Below are 24004 nucleotides of genomic sequence, written 5' to 3'. Positions count from 1 at the left end.
ATATAGACTCATCAGGGACTGAAATTGTGTTTAGTACAAAATACCAAATGCGTAGTAAGAAATGAAAGTGTGTAATGGCCTGTAATAATTAGAAACTTTTTTTTTACAGTTTTTTCTTCAATGAATGCATCATAGATAGTGTTTTCAAGGTCAATAGTTGATACCATAATTGACTACCCTATGCTTATGTGTATGGATTAAATATACTTTTGAGGGAGGGGAGGGCAAAGTCCTTCAAGTTCTATTTAAAGTGTGATACAAAAATAATAATAGTATTTTAGCCTCTGCTACTCATACCACAGATCCAATGGTCACGAGCTTAGAAAAATAAAAACGTATCAATAACCCAGGTGGATACAGAAAAAAATTTGAGCGACTACCTTAATCATCAGAATTAAAAGGATAATTGTTTATATTCTAGTCATAATTAATAAACTGGAAGTTAGACACTTATTTTATCATTTTCAATTTATATTTCTGGTCTGAAAAACATTATATTGTTATTTCTTTCAGTCATTTAACGTATACTCATATAGTCATATGTTTATGAGTTGATGGAACGGTGGTAAATAATTATTTAATCACCACATAGGTAGCTGTGTACTTAGGGTAATTTTTTCAGGTAAATTGATAGTAATTTTAACATAATTTAATTGATTACTAAGTGTTCATTATTGATTATTAATTATGTTAAAAATTCATAAATTTAATTTAAATTTTGAACGGATGAATGTATATGTGTGTTCTTTTATTCGTATTTGTGTGTGTGTACACAATAAACAATAAAAATAATGCTTTGATTTTCAACTTCAGTAGCTTTTCTGGTGGTTAAGTGAATCTAGTAGGTGTATTGAGAGGTTCCCAGTAGTTTTCAAAAGCAACAAATAACCTTTTAATAAAAAAATATTTTTACAATACTTATCAAAAAGGTTTTATTATCAGTGATTGTTGGATATTGAAATGTCAAACTCATAGACTTATTATAAGTCTATGGTCAAACTGAACATGTACATTTTATTTTTACATACAACATTTTTTACACCTTTAAAACTAATAATGTAGGTAGTCAAACAATCAATTTTCTTCCATAGTTTCAATTTTTTCTAAAACTGTTGTATTAATTTCTGGTGATGCACTTAAGTCATCCACATCCATTTTTTGTAATTGTTTGTTATCAGTTTCATCAATTTGTACAGGTCCAATCCTTTCTTTTTCCTCTTTTATAACATTTTCATTTTCATTTTCATTATCATCATCATCTTCAGAGTCCGATTCTAAGCCAGAATGGTTAGACCTAATGATTTTTTTTTCTACAGATGTTACTGCTTCTCCAGGTTTAATCCAATCATCTACTGGTTTAAATTCCTATAGTAAAAAGTAACAATACATAATCAATAACTATTAACTACATTGTTATTATTATAGTTTATTGATTTCTTTATTTTATACACTATCAATACTATCATGCCATATTATGCAATCAAATAAATAAAATACAAAGGTATAGAAGTATCGTTATATAATAAATACAAACTTGGTGAACTCGTTTTAATTCTTGAACTCGTAATAAATAATAATCAAATACATATTTCGCTATTTCAGGCATGTCTTGTACAATAAAAACTTTATCTTGCGCCTCTACTGGACTATCAAGTAGTCTATTAGTAGGGTAATAGTCATCTGGTAAAAGATGTAGTTTTAATGGTCGTTTTGTTAACTAAAAACAAAATTTAAAGTTATAATCAATGTTTAGAATTAATTAATTTATAATCTTACAAGTTTAAATGATGGTGATAATTCAAAGCAATTGCTAAATAGTGATACATTAGCAAAAACATATAGACCAAGCCTTGCTCTTGACATAGCAACAACAAGACGTCTGACATCTCTTAAATGACCAATAGTTTTAGTTCTTACTAATGACAAAAGTACATAATCATTTTGCTGACCTTGATACTTATCTACTGTAGTCACCTGTATATTAAACATTAAACCTTTAATACAAAAAAAAAAAAACTACCCAAGAGCAGCAGTATTTTTTAATAATTACCTTGTGGGGCCATCCAATGAGTGGGTTAGAACCACATCGCATATTTATGATTTCCCTGATCAAATGTTTTTGACCATTATATGTACTCAAAATAGTAATTTTACTAGCAGGATAACCAATTAGTCGCATATACATGTAGACAGACACACAATATTCTGCTTCTGCTAAATTCTAAAAATTATATACATTATGATTGATAAAATATTCGTAGAAAATAAAATATAGAATAACCTGGATGAAATGGGGATTTGGTTCAGTTTCTCCAACACCATTAAATAACCCGACATCAATTAGCTGATATTCATAAGAGAAACCAGCATTGGCTTTATGGTATTCTGGAGCAGTTAACACATGGTTAAGATTTCCCAAGTTGTTATAACGCCAATTGTATAGTTGACTCAAACTAGAAATAATAAGGTTCACAAATTCTTTAATTTATTTTCTTTTAAAAATACTATGTATTGTTTAATTTTAAATACCTAGGTCGTGAACGTCCTTGAGCATCTAAATCAATAGTAGGAACTCCTAAATTGACCATGCGAGTAAATAATGATTGCTCCATATTGGAATATTTTTGAAAAGCCATATTTTTAATTACTGGAGGTAATTGATGATGATCACCAATCATTATCCATCGTTTTAAGCGGCTAAATCCATCATCAGAATTTTGAAGTAATAAAGGAATAAAAGTTTCTATCTCAAGAATTTGAGCTGATTCTTCCATAAGTATATTATCATATTTAAAGCCAAGCTCTATAAGTTCTTTACGCTTTAATGCTGCATGAGTACATGTCATTGCTATAATTTTAACTTCTTTTACCAATAAGTATCGAGAACGATCTAAACCAGTTCTAAGCAATTCAAAAGCTCGGAACTCGTCTAATTGCTTGAATATTTTTTTGATATGCCTATTGATGAAAATAATGTATATAATAATATATTAACAAGTGCTTGATAAATTCTACAAATTTAAATGACAAATGGTTAAATATCACTATTACTATTTATAAAAAAAATCTATATACCTAAAACAACCTCTAGCAATTTCCTTATCCTCTTCTAAGTTATGACATTTGAATAATGGCTGAGGAGCATCACTGAAGAAAAGATTAAATGGGAAGTTATCCTTGACAATATTAATTGAAATCACCTAAAAGTTTAGAAATAAATATTTGATATATCAATGAAAGTGAATTAGTTGAACTTACACCATCAGAATTTTCTTCCAGATTTTTCAATGTTGTTAAGTATTTATTCCAGCGGGGTAGTACATGAGACCAGAAAAAGTGCATAGCTGTTTCACAAGTATACGACATATCTCCCTTTACATCCATTAAATCTTGTAAACGCTGTACTTCATTTAATAACTGAAGTCTTTTCGCTAGAACATAATTTACTCTTCCATACCTAAATAAAAGTTGATTTAGATTAAATATTGTACTTGAATTATTAATTGACATTAAAATAACCTACCGACTAAAATCCTTGTCCGTTTCCAAAGCTTCTTCTCCGTGTCCCAAACGTAATAAATGTCTTTCATCAATGTCCAATGCCATAATTTTTTCAAATAATTGATTCAAAGCTTGATTAGAATGTGTCACAATCAAAGTACGTTCATTTCTCCAGTTATGGTATAAATTTGAAATTATTTGTACAGCCACATCAGTTTTGCCAGTTCCTGGAGGACCAACAACTACAGTAAGACCCGGTTGCATACCAGAATATATTGCTTCAATTTGTGTTGGTGTAAAATAAATCATGTTTCTAATAACAATAAAACATATTTGTGAATTTATCAATGGAATTTAATCTCTTCAATATTGTATTATTACTTTTTAGGTTGATTATACTTGTAAGGCCCTCTGTTAACAGTTTTTTCAGATTGCACTATAGCCTTTTTTATGATTTTACCATCTGAATCAGTAGTTTCATGAAAATGAATACTAACAAATAAAACAATTATAATATTTTTTTTTTACAATGTATATATAATAATTAAAAAAAACACACTAGTTCTTACTAACCGATATGGTGGCAACATTTTAGTAGGATTGTTTTCATGTAGAACTATTTGATGATTTGGAAAACTTGATAACAAGTGATCTATGTTCAAAAATGTATCATTAAAGTGCATTACTTTTATCCTATTTGGCATTCTAATAAACAAAAATTAAATCTGTTTGAAATATAGCATAAAACATAAATTGGAGATAATTAATACATATAAATAAACATAATTTTGTATCAATGCCTAGTTGAAATGTATACTTTAAAGTTACTTTATCCAAAACTAAAATTATTGCTTTAACTTACTTATCATATCTAGCAGCTGATGGATCACCGTATCCTAAAATAATATCATGAATCCATTCAGGCACAACACATTCAGTGTTCATCAAATGACGAATGGTTTCTAATACGGCTTTAAAATTATTTTCTTTAGGTTTTCTTCGCATTATTATGTTAAAAGTTTCATAAACATCCTAAACACAAACCATAAATCGTGAACATTTATTGATAAGAATATAACAAAAAACATATATAATATATATACATACAATTTCTCCAGCAGCAACATTATCAAGATCTGCACGGTATTGATTACAGTCCAACCAAACACGATACGTTCGTTTTTGGCCAGGTAAGACAGGTCTTGGATCAGGTCCTTCTTCAATTACACGACCCATATTGTCTAACATACCTTCTACTTCACAGCCCCTAACACAGACTATTTCGGTTTGTTGAAGGAATGGTTTATGATAGTCAATTCTAGATCCTAAAATAAATATTAATAAACAAGTGCGAATAAAATTTAAATACTGATGTCTATCTTACCTATTGGTAAAATTGGTTTTACTGTTAATAAGAAACAAACATCGTGTTTACGAAGGTTTTCCCATTCTTCTTGAACATCTTTTTTCACATTTAAAGTAACTATTACATCAGCTCGAACTCTGGAAGGTTGTAAATCACCTAAAATTGTTTTTATTATTATAATATAAAAACAATTAATTAATATACTATAGGTATCATTGAAAATATATGAATTTATTTTATTTACCAAGATTGGGTTTCGCAACTTCTACAACCAGAAAATTATCAATAGGTAATGCCATTTTGGAATAACCACTAAAATAAATGCTTCCGTCTTCAGATTTGCTAAAATTAATTAAAAATACTGATTACTGATAATAATATGTTTGTTTGAAGATTTTAAAACATATTTTTATAGTGATTAAAATCTTTCACCAAGGTAATAATTAATTGTATAAAAATTATAATGACATTTGTTATACATTCAAAAAGGTATAACTTACCACGGGTTCATCCGAGTAATAGAATCTTCAATATCTTGTCTAATTTCATCTACAAACAACATATATAATGAAAATTGTATCTTGCATTTTAGAATTATTTTAAAAATAACTTATATATTAGAATATATGTACAAATAACAACTAATTAAAATCGGGGCCAGAGTAGCAGAGTGGCCATGCAGTTGATTGTGACTCACACAGTTATTGGTTCAATTCATAGCGAAGTGCAAAAAAATTGATAGGTTTTTTTGTTATCATTAATTTCTCGTGCTGTCTTCCGGATTGCGTTATCCGGTTTCCAACTAGGTTCCACTGTAATGAGACTGAAGACTGTACATAGTAAAGGGAGGTAGAATCACGTATATAGTGATATATTATAGTGAATTATTATACTATCGAACTTAAGGTAAGAACATTGACATTGTCATATGACTATTTTAACACTAATAACAAGGACTTGGACAAGAAATTTCAATCAAATTAACATAGAAATGATATATATTTTTACTTTAAATATTTAATTTGCTAAGTTTATAATGTATTTTTTGAAGTTAGTTCGCTTTGTAATTAGTTCATAACAGCGGCAGTATCAAGCGAGAATGAACATATTTTTCAAACTAAATTTTTCTTACATTCAGTTATTAACAGTTACATCCATATTAACCTAGATATGTAATAAAAATTACAAGGATCCAAATGTTTATCCAAAATTTTTATTTATCACTAGAATTCTGAAACCCAAATAAATGATTCTGATTCAAAAGCCAGCTTTATAATTAAGTGTTGGTTTGGTACACAAACAAGCAACGTGTATCATACATGTTTTTCTCACATAATTTGGGAGTGTTGGTGTTTACTTATGTATGTTAGTGTTACATTGTAAAAATGCAAATCAAAATTTCTTAGATGGAAACTTGTATAAACAAACAATATCTTAAGGTCACATTTACAAATATACTAATTGAAATACACAGTGTATGATAATAAGAATCATGTAAATCTGCTGAAAAATGTAATAGTAGATAGTAATTATTGGATACAAGTGTAAACCCCCGTTAACCAGGGGATATAGCGTCATGGGTCTATGCGGTCAGGTAGCTTAGTGGTAGGGCAATCGAAAGACCCAGGTTCGATTCTCGGCCCGGCGGCTAGATTTTTGACGTCATTGAAGTTAACACAAGTATGAAAATGATAATTTGACCTTAAAACAAATTGTAGTAGAATTAGAGAATGAGAAATCACAACTTCAGATTTTTGACTTGACTTCTAACTGAACAATCAGTTGCGATAACTTCTACAAAAATCCAGAATCTCAACAATAACTCTATAATAAGCAGTGTAAATGATTTATATATAATATATGGTTAATCTAGAATTTGAAGACACTGAGGGCAAGCACACCGCAGGATAAAAACCCACCCGGGGCAAGATCAAAATTCTAAAACCAAATCAAAAAGATTTTTTAAATTTTAACATATTTTTAGTGTCTTCATTCTAAAATAGCATAACCTAAATAGAAAAAAAATCAACGTTATATGTCATCACATAAGTTCCTTATATGTGTAGGTTTGCAATACATTATTAATATTTTTTAAATACATGTTAATGTAGATGTTAAAAATTAATTATATTAATATTAATTATCAAATAAAAGTTGTAAGCGTCTTGGTTGTAACAAAATTATTGTAAAATGTTTTCAATAATTTTCTGTTTTTGCTTTTTAACAATGTCTTTAATATGCGTGGCATTAAATTAACAATAGTTTTAAAATATTCCCAGTAGGGGCAATGGCCCCTTTGCCCCCCCCTGCAATATATTTCATTTTTATATTCAATTCTTTTTCTCATCACAATCATTGTTTGATAGGAATTAGGAAAATATAGAACTTACATATTAGTTAATTAAAGACACTGAATGATAAAACTTACATGTAGATTCTAATCTGAACAGTTGAAAATTACGCAACAGGTAATCATGTAGAGTTAAAAATTGTAGGTTCAATTTTGGCAACGCCAAACATTTATTGCCATTATAATATTCAGTAGGAACTACAGCTTCATTCCATATAATGTCTTCAGTTGGGTAAAGAGGCATTCCATTTAAAATTTGTAACTGTGATTCTCTAGCTTCATGACGAGATACCTTTAAAAAAATTTAACATAAAGTTATGTCTCCTATAGTAACACATATGCTATAAAAATATTTTTTTCTAAACTATGTTAGTAATAAACTAATAACTAATAACTAATGAAATATAATATATTCTATAATCGATTCCTAAGCTATTTAGCATTCATGAGTAAAACTATGTTCCCCCATGACTATTTCCAACTACATAATATGTTTAATATCCCATATCTCTCTCCTAGCCACACAGATATAGATGTGCACTTTTTAACTTCCCTTCTAAATGGTACTTTAGACCCTCCTAATTTACTTGCTAAAATTCCATTAAAAGTTCCTACCTGTGGAATACAAAACCTAGTCCAGATCACTCTACTGCCTATGGCTACAATCATCCACTTCACAGAATGCTCATAGTTATTAACCTAAATGTGCCCTAGTTGTTTTGGCTGCATTCTCAGGCTACCTTTGTTATTTGTACGCTCTAGTTTTTGTTATAGAATTCTTATACTTTATTACTGTTAATTTTTTATTTAATTATTACCTATATAATATGTATTATTTTTAATTGCCGATTGGCGTAAAAAAAAAAAAAAAATAATCAATATACATGAATATTTTAAAGGTAGGAAAAAAGAGTTAAAATTTTAAATCATTATTTTTATTATTTATTTGTAACCACAATAATTACACACTTTAAAACTATGAATTTATTACAGTAATTTGAAAATTTGTTAATAAACTAACAATAGCCTCTGTATTTCAGATGTAAATATTCACATTTGGATTAATTATTAGGAAATCTTTATAATGTTTAAAGCAATAGTATATGAACACTAATAACAAATTATACTTAAAAATTGCATCAAAATTTTAATTATTTTAAATCCCTATTTCACACCAAGTTAAGCATAGCAAGACAAGTACCCTTTTCTCAGTCTCAGAGATTTTAGGATTATTTATAAATCACATGTTATTATTTTTATTTTCCAACTATATGTGGTAATTGATCCTTCTTTTATACCTCCAAGGACTCCATAGGCCCTCAACTTTTTGTTAGTTACACAAATTCACATCATGTCATAACATGATAAAACACCCCCTTCATAATTTTTGTTTATGAATCAATAAAATATTAAGATTTTAAATTTTAAATAATAGAAATATTAAATAAGTGTAAGAGACTGAAATCAAAGTATGTTTCTACAGATAAATATTTTTAGTTAATAGCTCTTGAGTATAAAAAATAAATGAAACATACATACCAGTAAAGAAAGTAAAAACTCAGAATCATAACGATACCAATTTTCGGTTAAACGTTTTTCTTGGTCAGGAATCAAATTGAGTTCCATAGCAATGTCTTGAAGTTCTTGATTACTGAAATAAGGTATATCAAAATTGTTATAGAAATCAGAAAATAAGTGATCATATTTCTGAAACCCTGTCCCTTTTTACTTTGTGATGTGCAAAAAAGTTTTTCTCCTCATACCATGTTTAAAAACACTCAAGGTTAAATTATTATCTAACATTAACACTGCTTTTTAAATCCCAATCGCATTATGTTATACTTATCTTTCTTCTCATATCATAAGTATTAATTTATCACACAGATGGGTTTCAAAACTAACTTTACTACAAATACATTTATTTTATAAGACAAATGCTACAGTAATATTATATTTTTAAATATAATTGTCTATATAATAATACATTGTATAGAACTTACAGTATTATACATGATACATTCATTTGAAATTTATTAATTTTAATAAAAATTATTTAAGTTATAAATTCAAACCAAAATTTAAATAATTTAACAATCCATGGTACATTTAAATTTTATATTGATCTCAACTCAAAGTTAGGTTAAAAACAATTAGATAATAATAGAAAAAGTTAGTTTTTAATAACTTAATAAAATAATTTTTACTAATTAAATTAAGATTTTATTAGTTCAATTAGAATAATTTTTTAGTTATTGAAAAATTGGTTCATTTAAAAATTGAAAAGTTTATATCATCACTAAAAATTTAATTTAACTATTATACTTCAACAAATATAACCTAAATTTATTATTAATTTAAAATTTACCTTAGATTTTTAAAGTGTTTAATGAGAGAATCATATTTATCAATAGCATTAATATTAGATAAAGAAAAGTCTTGTAATTTAGTAAATTTTCCAAATAATGTTGCCTGCAAAATAAAAATAAAAAACTATATTAATATTAATGTTTCTTGATTCAATAAAATATAAAATGGTTTTTGAATAATATACAAAAAAAGGCTAGTATAATTTATATTTCAATGAAATTTTATAGGCCATACATGCATGTGTTTCCTCTGTCTTACAAGTGCAAAAAATAATAAATTAACGCTCAGATCACGTTTAGCTGTTAGTTTAAAAATTAAAGTAAATTGACCTCATATAAAATTTAAAGGTTAAAAAATTATCTGTGTTTGTATTTCTGGTAGTTTAGTTTTTAAGTGTGTTTGAGCATTTTAAATGTACGCTTTATTATATACGCAAAACTTACTAAAACAATTGGACTATTATAAAAACCCAATATACGAATACAGGTAATGTTATCTTTAAATTATATAAGAGGTCAATTATCTTTAAGTTTTACACTAATGTTGCTAAACATGATCTGCTTAGCATAAATTTGTTATGTTACGCACTTGTAATACAGAGACGACAAATGTGGGTATTGCGTTATTTTAACAATAAATCTAGTAGGTTTTATAAATATTAATTCCGCAATTATTGTCAATGTTAAATAAAGAATTAAACAGAAAAAATGTTGTTTAAAATGCAGTGATCTTTTGGTTTAATTTTCTTTTAAACTAATTAGTTCCAAGCTAAGTAACACTATTGAATGGCTAAGTTAATGATATAACCACTGTATATATATTATTCATTCCCCATCACCAAACATATTTATTCCATACTTGTAATGATATAATTTTATCATAATGTGCTTGCATCACTTCATTTTCTTTTAATGGATCACCAGTAGCTTGACAAATTTCAAAATGGAAATAAAATTTTAATATATCTAAAAGCTGTTTAAAAATACATTAAATTAATACTTTTTTTTAGGACAATAATACTTCTATAAACAAACTTGTTTAAAAAGGTGTCCTTCATCACGTTTGCTCAAAAAAGCTAAATAACAGCGGTTAATTAAATGAACATCATCTAAAACTGCGTGAAAAAATCTTCTTGTAGGTAATGATGTTTCCAAGTCAATAAGCATTTCCAAAAACCTTTCACAATAATTTAAATGGTCCACACATAGATCACCTAAACATTAATAACCATTCATACATTTTATAAAGTTATAATATTATTTACAATTAAAATAAAATGTATCAAAGTCTTTGAATATGGTAAATTTTAAAAATTAACTTGATTCCACAAACAATATTCACTTTTTAAACTTTATTGTTATTAACAAATCATAACACTAAATATTTACAAATTTACCTTGTAACGGTATATTTTCCAAAATATTGATAAATTTAATACATAATTTATGTAAAAAAGTTCTTTCGAGATCTGCCTTAAGTGTATTCTCTAGTGATAACTCTTTGTCTTTTTTTTGTAATCGGTTCCATAATTTTTGCCATTTAGGTACTTGACTCAATTCCAATATTCTTCGTCGCTGGAAAAAAATAATATATTTAAATAAATTTTAAAAATCATTATTTATTAGTCAACAAACTCAATAATAGTTTAAATAATTTTTGATAAATATCTTGCAAAGGTTTTTACTATTTTAAGTAGTTATTTTGATAAACAATGCAAAACATTTCATTATTCATCTACAAATAAGAAAATATGTGTTTAGTAGAATTGATTCGGTATTGTGAGTATTAATATTACAGTAAATTGACCTATAATCAAACTTCAAAGTAAGAACACTTAAAACAATATATTATGTTATCTCTTGTTGGTGTTTTATGAAATTTTAATTTTTAAGCAAGTTGTGAGTAAATAAATTATTAAAATATAAAAATGCTCATAAATTACTTAAAAAACTAAATATGGAAAAAAATTCATAAAGAAATAACATATAATATTCTTACTTTCAAGTTAATCATACGTAAATTTACTCTTATATAAAACTAACAAAAAAAAAAATTCTATATTAATAAATCTATATTTTTGAAAAATAAAATAAATAATAATAAACGGTGACAAAATGTTATTGAAAAAATCAAGTTGAAAGGTGATATTTAATAAAATATTTGATTACTTATTATAAATTATAACTATTTTATCAAACACATTAAACTTAAAATATTATTAAATACATACTTCCTGTAAACAACACCAAATTGATATTGATACAAGTTTTTTCATTTTGTTTCTAACTAAATCAGTTTCCATGCATTGAAAACAATGATTTAGAAAAACCACTAGAGCTATTTGTTCTTTAATGCTATGATCGTCAGAAAGACAGGCACGTAAAACTTGATCAATAAAACCATCAAATTCATCTGGTTGCTTTTTTAAGGCCTAAAATATATAAATGTATTTATTAAATATACTGAATATCTAATTAAAAATAAAGGTTATTTTTGGTTATCGCTACTTCCAACAATAGTTAATACATAATATATTTATTTAAATTAAAAAATTAAATTAAATTTGGAATAATTGAATGAAAACAATACATAAAATTAAATTGATTTCCATTTATTTTAATAAAATTAATCATTTTTGTTTGAAGAGCTTGACACCATATAAACTCAACTAAAGAGCTATTGAGAGGCTGATAAGATGATCCTCTGTTTTTGTTTCATCATTTAGTTGATCCACACAATCATTCAATTTTTTTTGAGCAAGCACCTATTGGTGGATTTACAAAAATGTTCATGTGATTGAAACCAGCTTTTTCTAAATTGTCTATCTTAAACCACACAAACAATCAGATTAGATGGTCATAAATTATTAATCATATCAAATTGTTCTTTAAATTTTATTCAATTATAACCAAATTAGTTTAATTTTTATGTTTAAATAAATATTATATTATAACTACCATTGATAGTTACGATGACCAAATCACGATACCCAAAAATTGTCAGTGGTTATGATAACTAAAAAGGACAAAAAGTAACAAAATAAATTATTATTTACCTGCCAAGGTGCTACTCGTTCACGAAATTTTTCATTTAACATTATCACAATAGACATCATATGTGCAAATGTAGCATTTGCAGCGATATAATTAGGCCACAAATAATTTTCTAAAAATTGACTGAATTCCAAGATCATAATTCGTCTAACTGAAAAACTAAAATAAAAATCATTTAGCGTTAATACCTTAGATCCAACTTGAATATAAAAAATAATCTAAATAATAATTCAAAATAATTATCTTCTTAAAATTAGTAACGGGTTATAACGAAATATTTATATAAATAACTTTTAACTATATTTATAACTCATTAAAAGAATATTAGAATAATGAATATTAGAATATTAGAATAATGAGCTCATTATTCTATTTAGACAAAAAACAAAATATTAAAATTAAAAGTGTATTTTAAGCATGATGCTTATTAAGTAGAATATTTGCCAAGCAAAGACTTTAATTACAAGGAAAGGTTTATATCACAAGGCCAGCGGCAGATTTTCTATTCGGCACTGTAAGCAGCTGACTAAAGCAGCAACATTTTTTTTTTAGGAGGGGGGAAATTTTGTAGTGTTTTATAAACTTTTTATTCTTCTGAGGTTCTGTCACTGGACAGTCTCCTCTTCATGTGTGACATGTCTTCTTTAAATCACTCATCATTGTTACTTATTGTTTTATGTGTAAACAGATTGTAATATATTTTTAATAAAAAAAAAAACTTTTTATTCACAAAAACTAATTTATAATGTGCTTATTTTGTTATTTTATTGTAGATCCTAAATGGTATATGGTATATCAATCTATTTTGGATAATTATAATTTATAGTCATTGTAAATATAGAAAACAGTTTTTGATATTACTATATTTTAAACATTGGTATAGTCTGCCCAGAGCCCGTGTCGCATAAAAATTAAGTTTAGATGTAGTATAGATTAGTTATGATGTTAAAATTAAACACTTGTTTTTATGCCTATTAACAGGCCCGGATAGGCCTGTCAAGCATTCCAAAAAATCTTGAAGGACTTCCATTTTGGACTGGTATGAGAAATAAACTGCAATGCCCATGAAACGATTTTATTGACAGCTATATAATAGTATACACTATAGTTAACAAACATGATAAGGTCATTGTTTTTTATAAATATTAAAATTCATCCAATATGGGCCACTATGGACAAATTACCTGTCAATTGAAAAATATTTCTTGAAGGGCCGAGACTACACAATCCGGCCCTGCCTATTAATTTGTATTATAAAAATAATATTAGTTGTAGTATTTTACTTAATGTTTCTAACAATGGTTATAGTTTTGTATTATTATTGATGGTTTATAATTAACATAAATGATCATTGTAGGTTTTTATAAAAATTTAGTGAATATCCATTGAAATTTTTTTAATGTTGGCTTAATAACTAAAGGCGAAAAATAATTTGATAGCTACGCATTTTTTCTAACTTAAAATATAGGAATATAATGTGCATATTACTTTAATATACTGTGAGACTAATTAAATTTTAAATTTTATTCTTGATAAACCTTAGTTTTTATTCAAATCAATTTATATTATAAAATAACTTAAGAATACATGATACCTGTATTTATTGGGAGCTGTTTTGCAACACACAACAAAGAAAATTTGTAAAAGTTATACAGCTTTAGAGTTAGTTTATTTGGTATCATATTTAATAAAATAAGTTATTTTAGATTCTGAGCGGAGCGATGAGTGTTTTGATTTTACAATGATGTGGGTTTTTTTAGATAATTTTGTTTTTGTGTGTGTCCAATAATAATAAAATTAATATACTTTTTTATTATAATTTTAAAGGGCATTATAGGACATAGGTACGAAAAATATTTTAATTTACTAATTTATATAATTTGTTTTAAAATTAAACAAAAAAATCCGTCATATAATATTTTATATCTTAATTTGATGTTCTTTTTTATTATTATTTTGCATTTAATAATTTATTTACATTTTATATGCTGTCTGTTTAGGATTAGTAAATTTTATCATGTTTTAAAATTTTTACATAATTTATGAATTTACACATATTCAGGGTGTTCTTGAGGATACCTATTAGCCATAGAGGGGGATTCGCCAAAGGGATAAAACCCAGTTTTTCAGCTAAAAGATTTATTAAAAATAATGTGATTAATAAAAATAAAATGTTGAAACATCAAAATTTTCAGCAAATAAACTATAAAATAGAAAACTTAATTTTTGAAAAAAATTAAGAAATAATTTTTTTAAACTTTTTACCAAAAAATTTAAATTTAATTAAAAAGTTAAATACAAGCTCTTGTTTATGTGAGTCTAATGAAAAAACAGATTTATGATATGTTTATATTATCTCAGGAGATATCGCAATGTGTAAATCCTTGAGGGACACCCATCATATTACTTTATATTTATAGATATTTTAATGGTGGTATATCTACAATATATCATCAAATAATCTTCTTGGAATACTTAAACTATTGTTCAAATAAATTGTTTGAAATCTATTAATAGAAACTTACTTAGACTTATATATTTCTTCATTGTAAATATTTTCAACAACCTTGGCATCATAAGGTAAGTATTGATTGAAATCCAAATTTGGTGCCCAATACTTTGATGCTAACTACATAATTTTAAATTTAATTATAATTATAAAATAAATAAATAAGTTAATTAATAAGTTGATAATATTAATAAATATTATTAAATAATTTATATATTAATAAATTAATAAGTTCACAAAAATTATTATTGACAGGAAAGTTAAGGAACAAATTCACTTTAGTTACCGAGCATTTTTTTAATTGTTTTTGAATCATACGTATTTCAACGAGTTAAGAACGATGGTACAAAAAAATTAATATATGGCAAGTTATTTTATAAATTTACTAGTCCAAGTTCTAATTTAAATAAGATAGATGAATTGTGTTGCATTAATGTGTTCGGCAGATAGTGAAAAACATAAAACAAGTAACATACATATTTTCATAAAATTACGCGAATATAATATTTACAAAAAGGTACTGTCAATTACACATCTATAAATATTAAATAATAAATTGCTGCATTTTTCTTATTAAGAGTTATTGTATAATTTATCCAATTTGTAGATTCTAGATACTACAAACTAATGATAGCATGTAAATCTATCCTAGGAACAGAATCACATTTTTTACAAAATTAAGTGAACTTGTTGGACATTTTCTAGTGTTTAGTCCAATATGTAGTATAAAATATCAGATATTAACTATAAATTATTACTAAGAAAGTTAACTAAATAAGAGGATGCTACACAACCATATGTTGTTTCCGTCTTACAAGTGTATAACATTGCAAAAACTGTTTCGCGCGGGAAAGAACCGAGAAAGCTACAGTTATAACTAAGAAACAAAATTTTCACCACATAAAAAGGAGAATTTTGTCTGTGCAATATCGTTTTTATTTTTTCGATATCAGAACTACAAAAAAAGTTATTCATGCTTAAAAAAACACAAAATTAATGTATTATAAAACAATAAGAATTTTTTTTTTATAAGTGATATCAAAAAAATAAAAACGATATTGCACAGAAAAATTTCTCCTTTTTATTTGGTGAAAATTCCGTTTCTTAGATATAACTGTATCTTTCTTGGTTCTTTCCCGCGCAAAACAGTTTTTGCAATGTTACGCACTTGTAAAACGGAGACAACAAATGCGGGTATAGCGTCCTCTTAAAAACATCATGTGTGTTAGTATATGGATTTTCTATGATAGTTCAATTTTGTGGCAAATTAAGCAATATGAAAAAGCATAAATTAAAAATGCTTAAAACTCACTTAAAACTAAGTTATTGTAAAAAACACACATACTAACTCAGATAATGTTCTTACCACCAAGTTTCATAATCGGTCAATTTATTCTAATTTTTAAACTAACAGAGTTAAACGTGATCTACTAAGCGTAAATTTGCTATGTAACGCTCTTGTAAGACGAGGACCACATACACATATGTAACGTCTTCTTAATGAATGGATCAAAAAAATTCACTCCTCACCAAGACATACTTGATTTAGACAACTCAACCCACATTGAATCAACTTTATCTCAAACCATTCCTATATCTCTACCTACAAAATATACCTCTACCTCTAAAATTCAGTATATTATCAAACATCTTGCCAATAACAAATCTCCTGGCTATAATTTGATAATCATCAAACATCTTCCAAAAAAAGCCATTTCACACCTATCACGCATATTTAACTACATCATGCGCCAGTTGTATATCCCGTCTACGAGGAAAAAATCAATCCTAATATTAACCCATAAGCCAGGTAAACCCCCTGATCTTCCCTCCTCATACTGTCCAATTAGTCTCCTTAATAAATCAACGTTCATTACATTTACTCTTGGTCTAAAAAACAATCAACAAATAATACTAAATAATAAAATAATTCAAATACAAAACTCCGTAAAATACCTTGGACTTCGCCTTAACAAAAGACTAACTTGGGCAATCTATATAAAAAACAAAAGACCTTACTTTAGACTAAAATTCCATAAATACAGACATCTCTTACTATCTAACCTCTCTCTAAATAATAAACTTCCTATATATAAACAAATAATTCAACCTGCAATAACCTTTAGCATACAAATTTGGGGAACCTCTAAAAACTCTAACATAAATAAATTCCAAGCTTTTCAATTCACCAATTCTCCCTGGTATGTCAGAAATCGCATTCTTCATAAGGTTCTAAAAATTCCAACTATCTCCGAAATAGTGTCAAACAACCACAAGAAATTTCATAAAAATACTATTAATCATCCTAACCCTCTCATCTCTCTCACTCCCAGATAACCCAATCCGCTGCCTCAAACAAAAATGGCCACATGACCTACTTAATACTTAAAGACAATTAACAAGAGTTAGAATAATCATTAAACTAAATATCCAAGTTTGAAGTAGTGTCACTGGGCACTCTCTTCTACCACGACATCAAGCCTTGTACAAATCTAAAACCATCAAAATTACCTATTGTATATTATATTAATTACAGATTGTATATTTTATCTTTTCTAACAACATAAAAAAGTCCATTTTTCGGAAATTCAAAATAAAACGTGTTCTTATGAGTTATCATTGATAAAATTTATAAATCATACCTGTGTAATACGATCAGCATTGATCTGATCTATGGTCGGGGCAAGATTTAAGACTACGGTTTGCTTAGAATCAGTCATTGTGATTGTTTTTTATTCACCAACGTTTATTGAAAATAAATATTTTAACACGATTAAAAACTATACAGTCATTATTTTTATTAGTTTTATTTAAATAAAATAATTACGTATAAACTAATAATTAAAACAATTAAAAATATAGTATTTATTATTCACACAAAATTTATATTATACGAATAAAAACAAGTTATATGAAGTGGTTTTAGTCATTGGTTCGTTAATTTTAAAACGTACGAAAACGTTGAACTGACGACCATTTGTTGTTGTATTCAGTATTGTTGTAATGTAACTTATAAGTAAAGGTAAACACTAAACAGTCTAAACCTCTAAACACGAATCACGATACATAAAATAAATTATGATAATAATACAATGATATTAATCTTACATTTTACAAAAAGTAGTGTTTACTTGTCCTCGGACCAGGATACATATTCTGTATACCGCATATATGTGAATGGTAATCATGATTTAAGATAGTATGGTACCATCTTAAATCATGATGGTAATTGGTAATGGACAGTTGTTAATAATGTAATAGATTCTACTCTGTGGTGGTACAACTGTACGACAGTGATCGTTAATGGTTATCAATTATATCATATAGGTTATGTCAAATTTGTATGAAAAATTGAAAATAGTTTAATGTGATTTGTACAATATTGTTAATATTCAGATTTTAATATTTTAAAATATCTACTTTATTTATTTTTCGGAGTTTTGGATAAAAATAATAATTACTTTTATAAAATATTTAGTTATTATATTTCTTAGACTACTTTTTAGGAATGTCACGATCAATTGTATTTGGGATACACGTTGGAAACTCTACCGCATCAATTGCCATATCCAAAGTAAATATTATACAAGTTTTTAAATTGTTCATGCTCACAAGTTTTTCTTTTTTTAATTACTTAAAAAATATAAAACAAAATTAATTTATGACATTTTTTAAATTTTTGGAAATTATCTAATTTGTAAAATTTAAATTCTCAAATCTCACATTAACTATTTACAGTTCTTGATTTATTGATTAAAATGTTATACCTAGGTATTATTATTAAAAGTTGATTAAGTATTGATATCCCCTTAAAATAATCTCATTGCAGTTGGAATATATATATTTATATATATACCTAGGGTAACCTAAACTTTGATTTTATTAAAGAACATTTTTTTTTATAATATTTTTAAACATTTATAGTTGTTTTATATGACATTGTTTAATTTTCATTTCCTATTTTTTTTTTGGTAAAATTGTTATACTTAATGATTTATTTTAGACTAGTACCTAGTTAATTAATTTATAAGTACCTATTTAAAGTTATAACTGATTAAAAATGAAGTAGTGAACTAACATTTTGTATTTTGTAAATATCTCCTCATCTAAACATTAAATACTTAGTTTTATAGTCTATACTATAAATATACAGTAACTAAAAGTAATATGTTAACATTAATAATTAACATATTATGACAGCCACATAGATCATGTATGTTTTGGGTGCCACTTAGACTCTAAATTGGGTGAAATTTTGAGGTAGTAGTTTATTTTGTAATGGATTCAAAGTATAATAACAAGCCGTTACTTTATTTTTAATTTCACTTTAAATATTGAAATAATAAATTATTTTTTCAAAATACAGATGTACTCTGAAAAATATTCTTCTTTTGAATATGAAATTAAAAGTTTGTATTCGTTCCTAAAAAAAAAAAATGTTTATGTTTTTGAAATTATGAGTTCTTCAATCATACTGTATTATTCTTCCTTGGGTTTCAAAATATTTCTGTTATCATTTTATAGGAAGAAGGTAAGGTAGATGTTCTTGCAAATGAAGCTGGAGACAGAATAACACCTGCAGTTGTATCTATAACTGATGAAGAAACAGTAAGTTTAATTTATTAATAAAATACAGTTTACTTTATTAATTTTTTACGATTTATTTTTAGGTTGTTGGAAATGCTGCTAAAACTGGTTTTATATCAAAACAAGCGAATACAATAACTTTTAATAATCGATTAATGAACCTTTCACTGGACGAAAATGAAAAATGTTCACTTATAGAAAATAATAAAGTTAAAACTATTGTGGACGGAGGTCATCTTGCGTATGAACTGCCCTTGGAAACCAAGAAAAAAATTTATTCTCCTCAGTTTATTGAATCAAACATATATAAAACATTATATGGTAAATATGAAATATCTTTATACTATTAAAGAGGATGCTAGCACATTTAATTTTTTTTCTCTGACACCCACGACATGGCAAATCTTTCATTCTTTTTTAAATAATGATTATAATTAGGGCTGTGATTTCGATGCACTTTGAATTGTTTTCCAAAGCTTACAGTGCGATGCTTGTCTGATCACAAATTTATTTTATGTACTAATGAATGAGACTATCTGCATTTCTTGTTAAATAATCTTAAATCAGTAAAATTGATGTCCGATGATATCGTTCAACGTTCAGTACGAGTTTTGTCGTTGCAAACACTATTTTATTACTCTAGTTAATTTTTTTTTGATCATAATAATAAAAAAATGCCAAAAGTAAAATGTTTGACTGCGTGTGTTTGTACAAGAATTTGGATATAATATTTTTGGTATTCTTGTTGTATGCGATCTACCGCACACTTGCCGTCTGCCATACATGTTTCTATACGTCATATGCGGTCTAGAACTATTTGACGACAATGACGATAGCTTTATCTTAACGATGTATTAATAATATAATACTACTAGCACGGAGGGCTAGTACTATAATAAAACCCGAGTCCAACATAATATGAATTATAAGATAATCAGTTTAGTTTGTGCTGTAATACCCGAGGTGGCGTGGTAATACCTACGTGATACGGATATATTATTCTGCAATTTATACACTTAGTCATTATGTTAGCCAAACATTTCAATGTAATTATTCAATAAGAGGAAAATACCTTAACTTTTTTAAAGGAAAAAGGACTTATAAAAACAATGAACATTTTTTCTATACTGAATATAGGTAATTTTTTTTCTACGATAAATATAATTTTTTTGTAAAAAACAATACTGATGATACATTGGAATATTTTTTAAGAGACGTATAATTATATTGTACTTAATGTAATTAATAAAAATAATGAACATTTTTTCTATACTGAATATAATTTTTTTCTATGCTAAATATAATCTTTTTGTACCTAATCTAACGTATAGAAACATGTGTAGTAGACGGCAAGTGTGCGGTAGACCGCATACGACAAGATTACCATATTTTTTCTACCAATGGATTGGTGTTATTCTGTGAAATTTGCTTCTATTTTTTGAGTTTTTTGGTGCATTATTTAGAGTTTTTAGGTCATAAAAGATTTTTTGGGGTTTTTTAGGCATTAAAATCCCAGTCCTAATTATAACCATAATAATTTCTAAAATTAGAGTGAAATGACAACTTATAAAATACAGGGTGATTCTTTTATCAAACAACACTTATATGGTGTTTGTGTGTAAATACCACCTAACATACACCTTTTTTTTTTTTTTTTTTTTTCTGTTTTAACCGACGACGCCGCGGGATCTGCTTTCGCATTGCTTCCGCGGCGCCGAACATACACCTATAACACACAAACACCACCCAACTTTGGGAGGCTATATCTTGTGAACGGATAACCGAAAAATGAAAATTTAAACGTGAAAATTCATTGAAAAAATAGCCTTTTTAGTTTATGAAATTTTAAGTATAGGTTGTCATTTGAAAATCAAAAGTTGATAATGGTTAACCTGATAAATATAAGGGTGAATATATTTTAAAAAATATATAGTTCTAGAACAAGATGGTTCTAAAATTTTGAAAAAAAAAAAATCTGAAAAAAGTCAATAGTTTTTGAAATAATGAGTGTTGTTTGATAAAAGAATCACCCTGTATAAAAGTAAGCTTATTATAATATAAGACATCTCATAAGATTTTTATCATATTTTTATGTAAAGCGAGTTATAAGTTTTTAAGGTGTACAATTTAAAATTATTAACTCACATTTATAAATAAAAAAAGCCTATAATATGCCCTAGATAATAATCTTACCTTAAAATTTTATAAATAATCATCTCATTTTAAGTATAGAATTTATTATGCTTACAATCATTATTGAGAATGTAAGATTTGCTGTTTTGCATGGGTCAGGTAGGATTGACATCTTCTCAATAGTTATGGGTTTTTTTTTTCGTTTTAATAATTATTTAAAAATTTGCCACTATCCTATAATTTTTTTTTTTAAAACTAATTTGTTAACTCAATTAGGTATTGCTAAAAGAGCCACTCATAGTGAAGATACAAAATGTTCTTGTGTTGTTACTGTACCAGAATTTTTTGATGATCCCAGCAGAGAATCAGTTAGAAACGCTGCAATTCAAGCTGGATGGAATGTGCTTCAAGTTGTTAATGCCCCTAGTGTAACTCCTTTTACTTATGGAATAAATGTTACAGAACCGTTAAATGATACGTATGTAAAAATATGTCAATGATAAATGTACCTATTTTCAAAGAATATTGTTATGTTATTTTATATAGGTACATTTTAGTATATAGACTTGGAGGTATTAGTTGTGATGCAACAGTTTTGTATGTGAATTCTGGTTTAGTGTCAATTGTAGCATCTGAACATACAAAGGCTATAGGAGGATATAAATTAATAGAGACACTGAAAGCTCATTTAATTGAAGAAGTTAAAAGGTATCTCTTTTAAATTGACTAATAAGACTCATTAGTCATTAGTGTCTAAAATCTATATTTTTAATTTTTTAAAGAAAACATCGATCTAATCCCTCAGAAAATGCAAGAGCTTCTGCAAAACTACAAAGAGCTACTGAAGATGCAGTTCATTTACTATCTACATTAAAAACAGCAAATATATTTATTGAATCATTGACTGATGGAGTAGATTTTGCTGCCATGGTTTCGCAAGCAAGATTTGAATCATTAATTGCTCATTTGTTGACTGATTTCTCTCTGCCAATTGAAGTTGTCTTAAAGAAAGCTGATCTAAAAAGTTCAGATATTAAAAAAGTATACAATTTTTATTCTCTATTTATACTTTGTGAATTTTATACTTATATATTTCAATTATTATAGGTTTTACTTTGTGGTGGTCCGCTCAAAATACCAAAGTTGAAACATTATATTGGAAATTTATTCCCACATGCAGATATACCAAATAGTATTAGTCCTGATGAAGTATTGGCTTACGGGGCTGCTGTACAAGCTAGTTTCTTAGCAAAATATTGGAATGCCCATGATGATTTACCAGAACCTACAACAGAAGTTCACACATTAAATAAATCAATTAAAATTGATGTTAGTATTAAAGAAATTATTTAATTTTTTTCAATTATTCATTTAAAGCTTTTTTAGTGTTGCGGTGAGACAGTTGTCTTTGATCAAAATGAAATATTACCTAGCACAAAAAGTATAACAACTAGTGCTAATGTTAACAATATTACTCTTATAGCCACATCTGGAGATAAAAAGATTGATAAATCTGAAGTAAGTATATTTGAAACTTATTTAAACATATCATATATCTTATCAATTATGATTTAGGCACATATAAATATGAAAACTGAAGGAGAAATTACATTAACATTAACTGCCAGTGTGTAAGTAATACATTTAAATTTAATTGTATAATAAATTGTATTGATTTTTTTTCTGTTATCTTTAGAGATCAATTACATGTGGAGGCAAAAAGTATAGATAATGAACTCCAATCATCTGCTATATTTGTTGCCGTCTAACTTAATTTATATTATACAAAATGTGCGTTATATTTGGTTTTCTCTTATATTTAAACCTATCTTCAGATTTTTTTTAAATCATGCCAGAAATCTCGTCTTTGTCTCCAATTACACCAGTTGTCTTATCCTCTACTACTATTCTGGTCAATCTATATTCAGCAGATTAACCAATAAACTCTTTCACTTCTATTGCATAATTTGTCAATGACAAAATAATTATACACAAAGATTCAATAACCTGCTAAAAATTAAGACGTCATGTTAGCTTAGTTTGACAAAAAAATTTAAATATTTTAGAAAATCCTTAAGTGACAAGTCTTTTGTCCTTAAACAAAGAATTATATCACCTGGTATTTAAAGGCTTAAATA

The 24004-nt window shown here is 26.5% G+C and overlaps 2 protein-coding genes across 2 annotated transcripts; one reads left to right on the top strand and one right to left on the bottom strand.

Annotated features, from left to right (window-relative positions):
* Positions 1-906: 906 nt before the first annotated feature.
* On the bottom strand, positions 907-18212 carry LOC107165489 (RNA helicase aquarius). Its single transcript, XM_015513743.2, has 26 exons — positions 17789-18212; positions 15163-15266; positions 12640-12796; positions 11815-12015; positions 10981-11158; positions 10619-10797; positions 10443-10556; positions 9583-9686; positions 8757-8868; positions 7296-7509; positions 5368-5416; positions 5112-5209; positions 4886-5023; positions 4609-4826; positions 4364-4533; positions 4075-4206; positions 3883-3993; positions 3524-3814; positions 3259-3457; positions 3076-3200; positions 2530-2958; positions 2282-2453; positions 2051-2221; positions 1777-1974; positions 1535-1717; positions 907-1365 (listed from the first exon to the last, which is right to left on the bottom strand). Exons 1-26 carry the CDS (start codon positions 17864-17866, stop codon positions 1075-1077), a joined length of 4416 nt encoding a protein of 1471 aa, XP_015369229.1. The 5' UTR covers positions 17867-18212; the 3' UTR covers positions 907-1074.
* A 286-nt stretch (positions 18213-18498) lies between these two features.
* Positions 18499-23667, top strand: LOC107165479 (heat shock 70 kDa protein 14-like). The gene is made up of 10 exons (XM_015513730.2): positions 18499-18720; positions 19671-19754; positions 19817-20054; positions 22143-22344; positions 22413-22574; positions 22649-22907; positions 22974-23195; positions 23253-23384; positions 23442-23497; positions 23563-23667. The coding sequence occupies exons 1-10, from the start codon at positions 18655-18657 to the stop codon at positions 23633-23635; spliced, it is 1494 nt and encodes a 497-aa protein (XP_015369216.1). The 5' UTR covers positions 18499-18654; the 3' UTR covers positions 23636-23667.
* Positions 23668-24004: the final 337 nt, after the last annotated feature.

The sequence above is a fragment of the Diuraphis noxia genome, unplaced genomic scaffold (assembly GCF_037042655.1).
Source record: "Diuraphis noxia isolate RWA-SAM2 unplaced genomic scaffold, SU_Dnox_SAM2 contig0003, whole genome shotgun sequence".
In the NCBI taxonomy this organism is placed as follows: domain Eukaryota; kingdom Metazoa; phylum Arthropoda; class Insecta; order Hemiptera; family Aphididae; genus Diuraphis; species Diuraphis noxia.
The sequence above is the reverse complement of the archived record's forward strand: the minus strand, read 5'-3'. Positions and strand labels throughout refer to the sequence as shown.

Excerpts from the sequence above, each read along its gene's own strand:
- LOC107165489 (XM_015513743.2), bottom strand. The coding sequence starts at position 17,866 with ATGACTGATTCTAAGCAAACCGTAGTCTTAAATCTTGCCCCGACCATA. Across the intron at positions 10,798-10,980 it reads GGAAAATATACCGTTACAAG|GTGATCTATGTGTGGACCAT; the intron begins GTAAATTTGTAA and ends ATTAATGTTTAG. Across the intron at positions 2,222-2,281 it reads CAAATCCCCATTTCATCCAG|AATTTAGCAGAAGCAGAATA; the intron begins GTTATTCTATAT and ends TATAATTTTTAG.
- LOC107165479 (XM_015513730.2), top strand. The coding sequence starts at position 18,655 with ATGTCACGATCAATTGTATTTGGGATACACGTTGGAAACTCTACCGCA. Across the intron at positions 22,345-22,412 it reads ACAGAACCGTTAAATGATAC|GTACATTTTAGTATATAGAC; the intron begins GTATGTAAAAAT and ends TATTTTATATAG. Across the intron at positions 23,196-23,252 it reads ATAAATCAATTAAAATTGAT|TGTTGCGGTGAGACAGTTGT; the intron begins GTTAGTATTAAA and ends AAGCTTTTTTAG.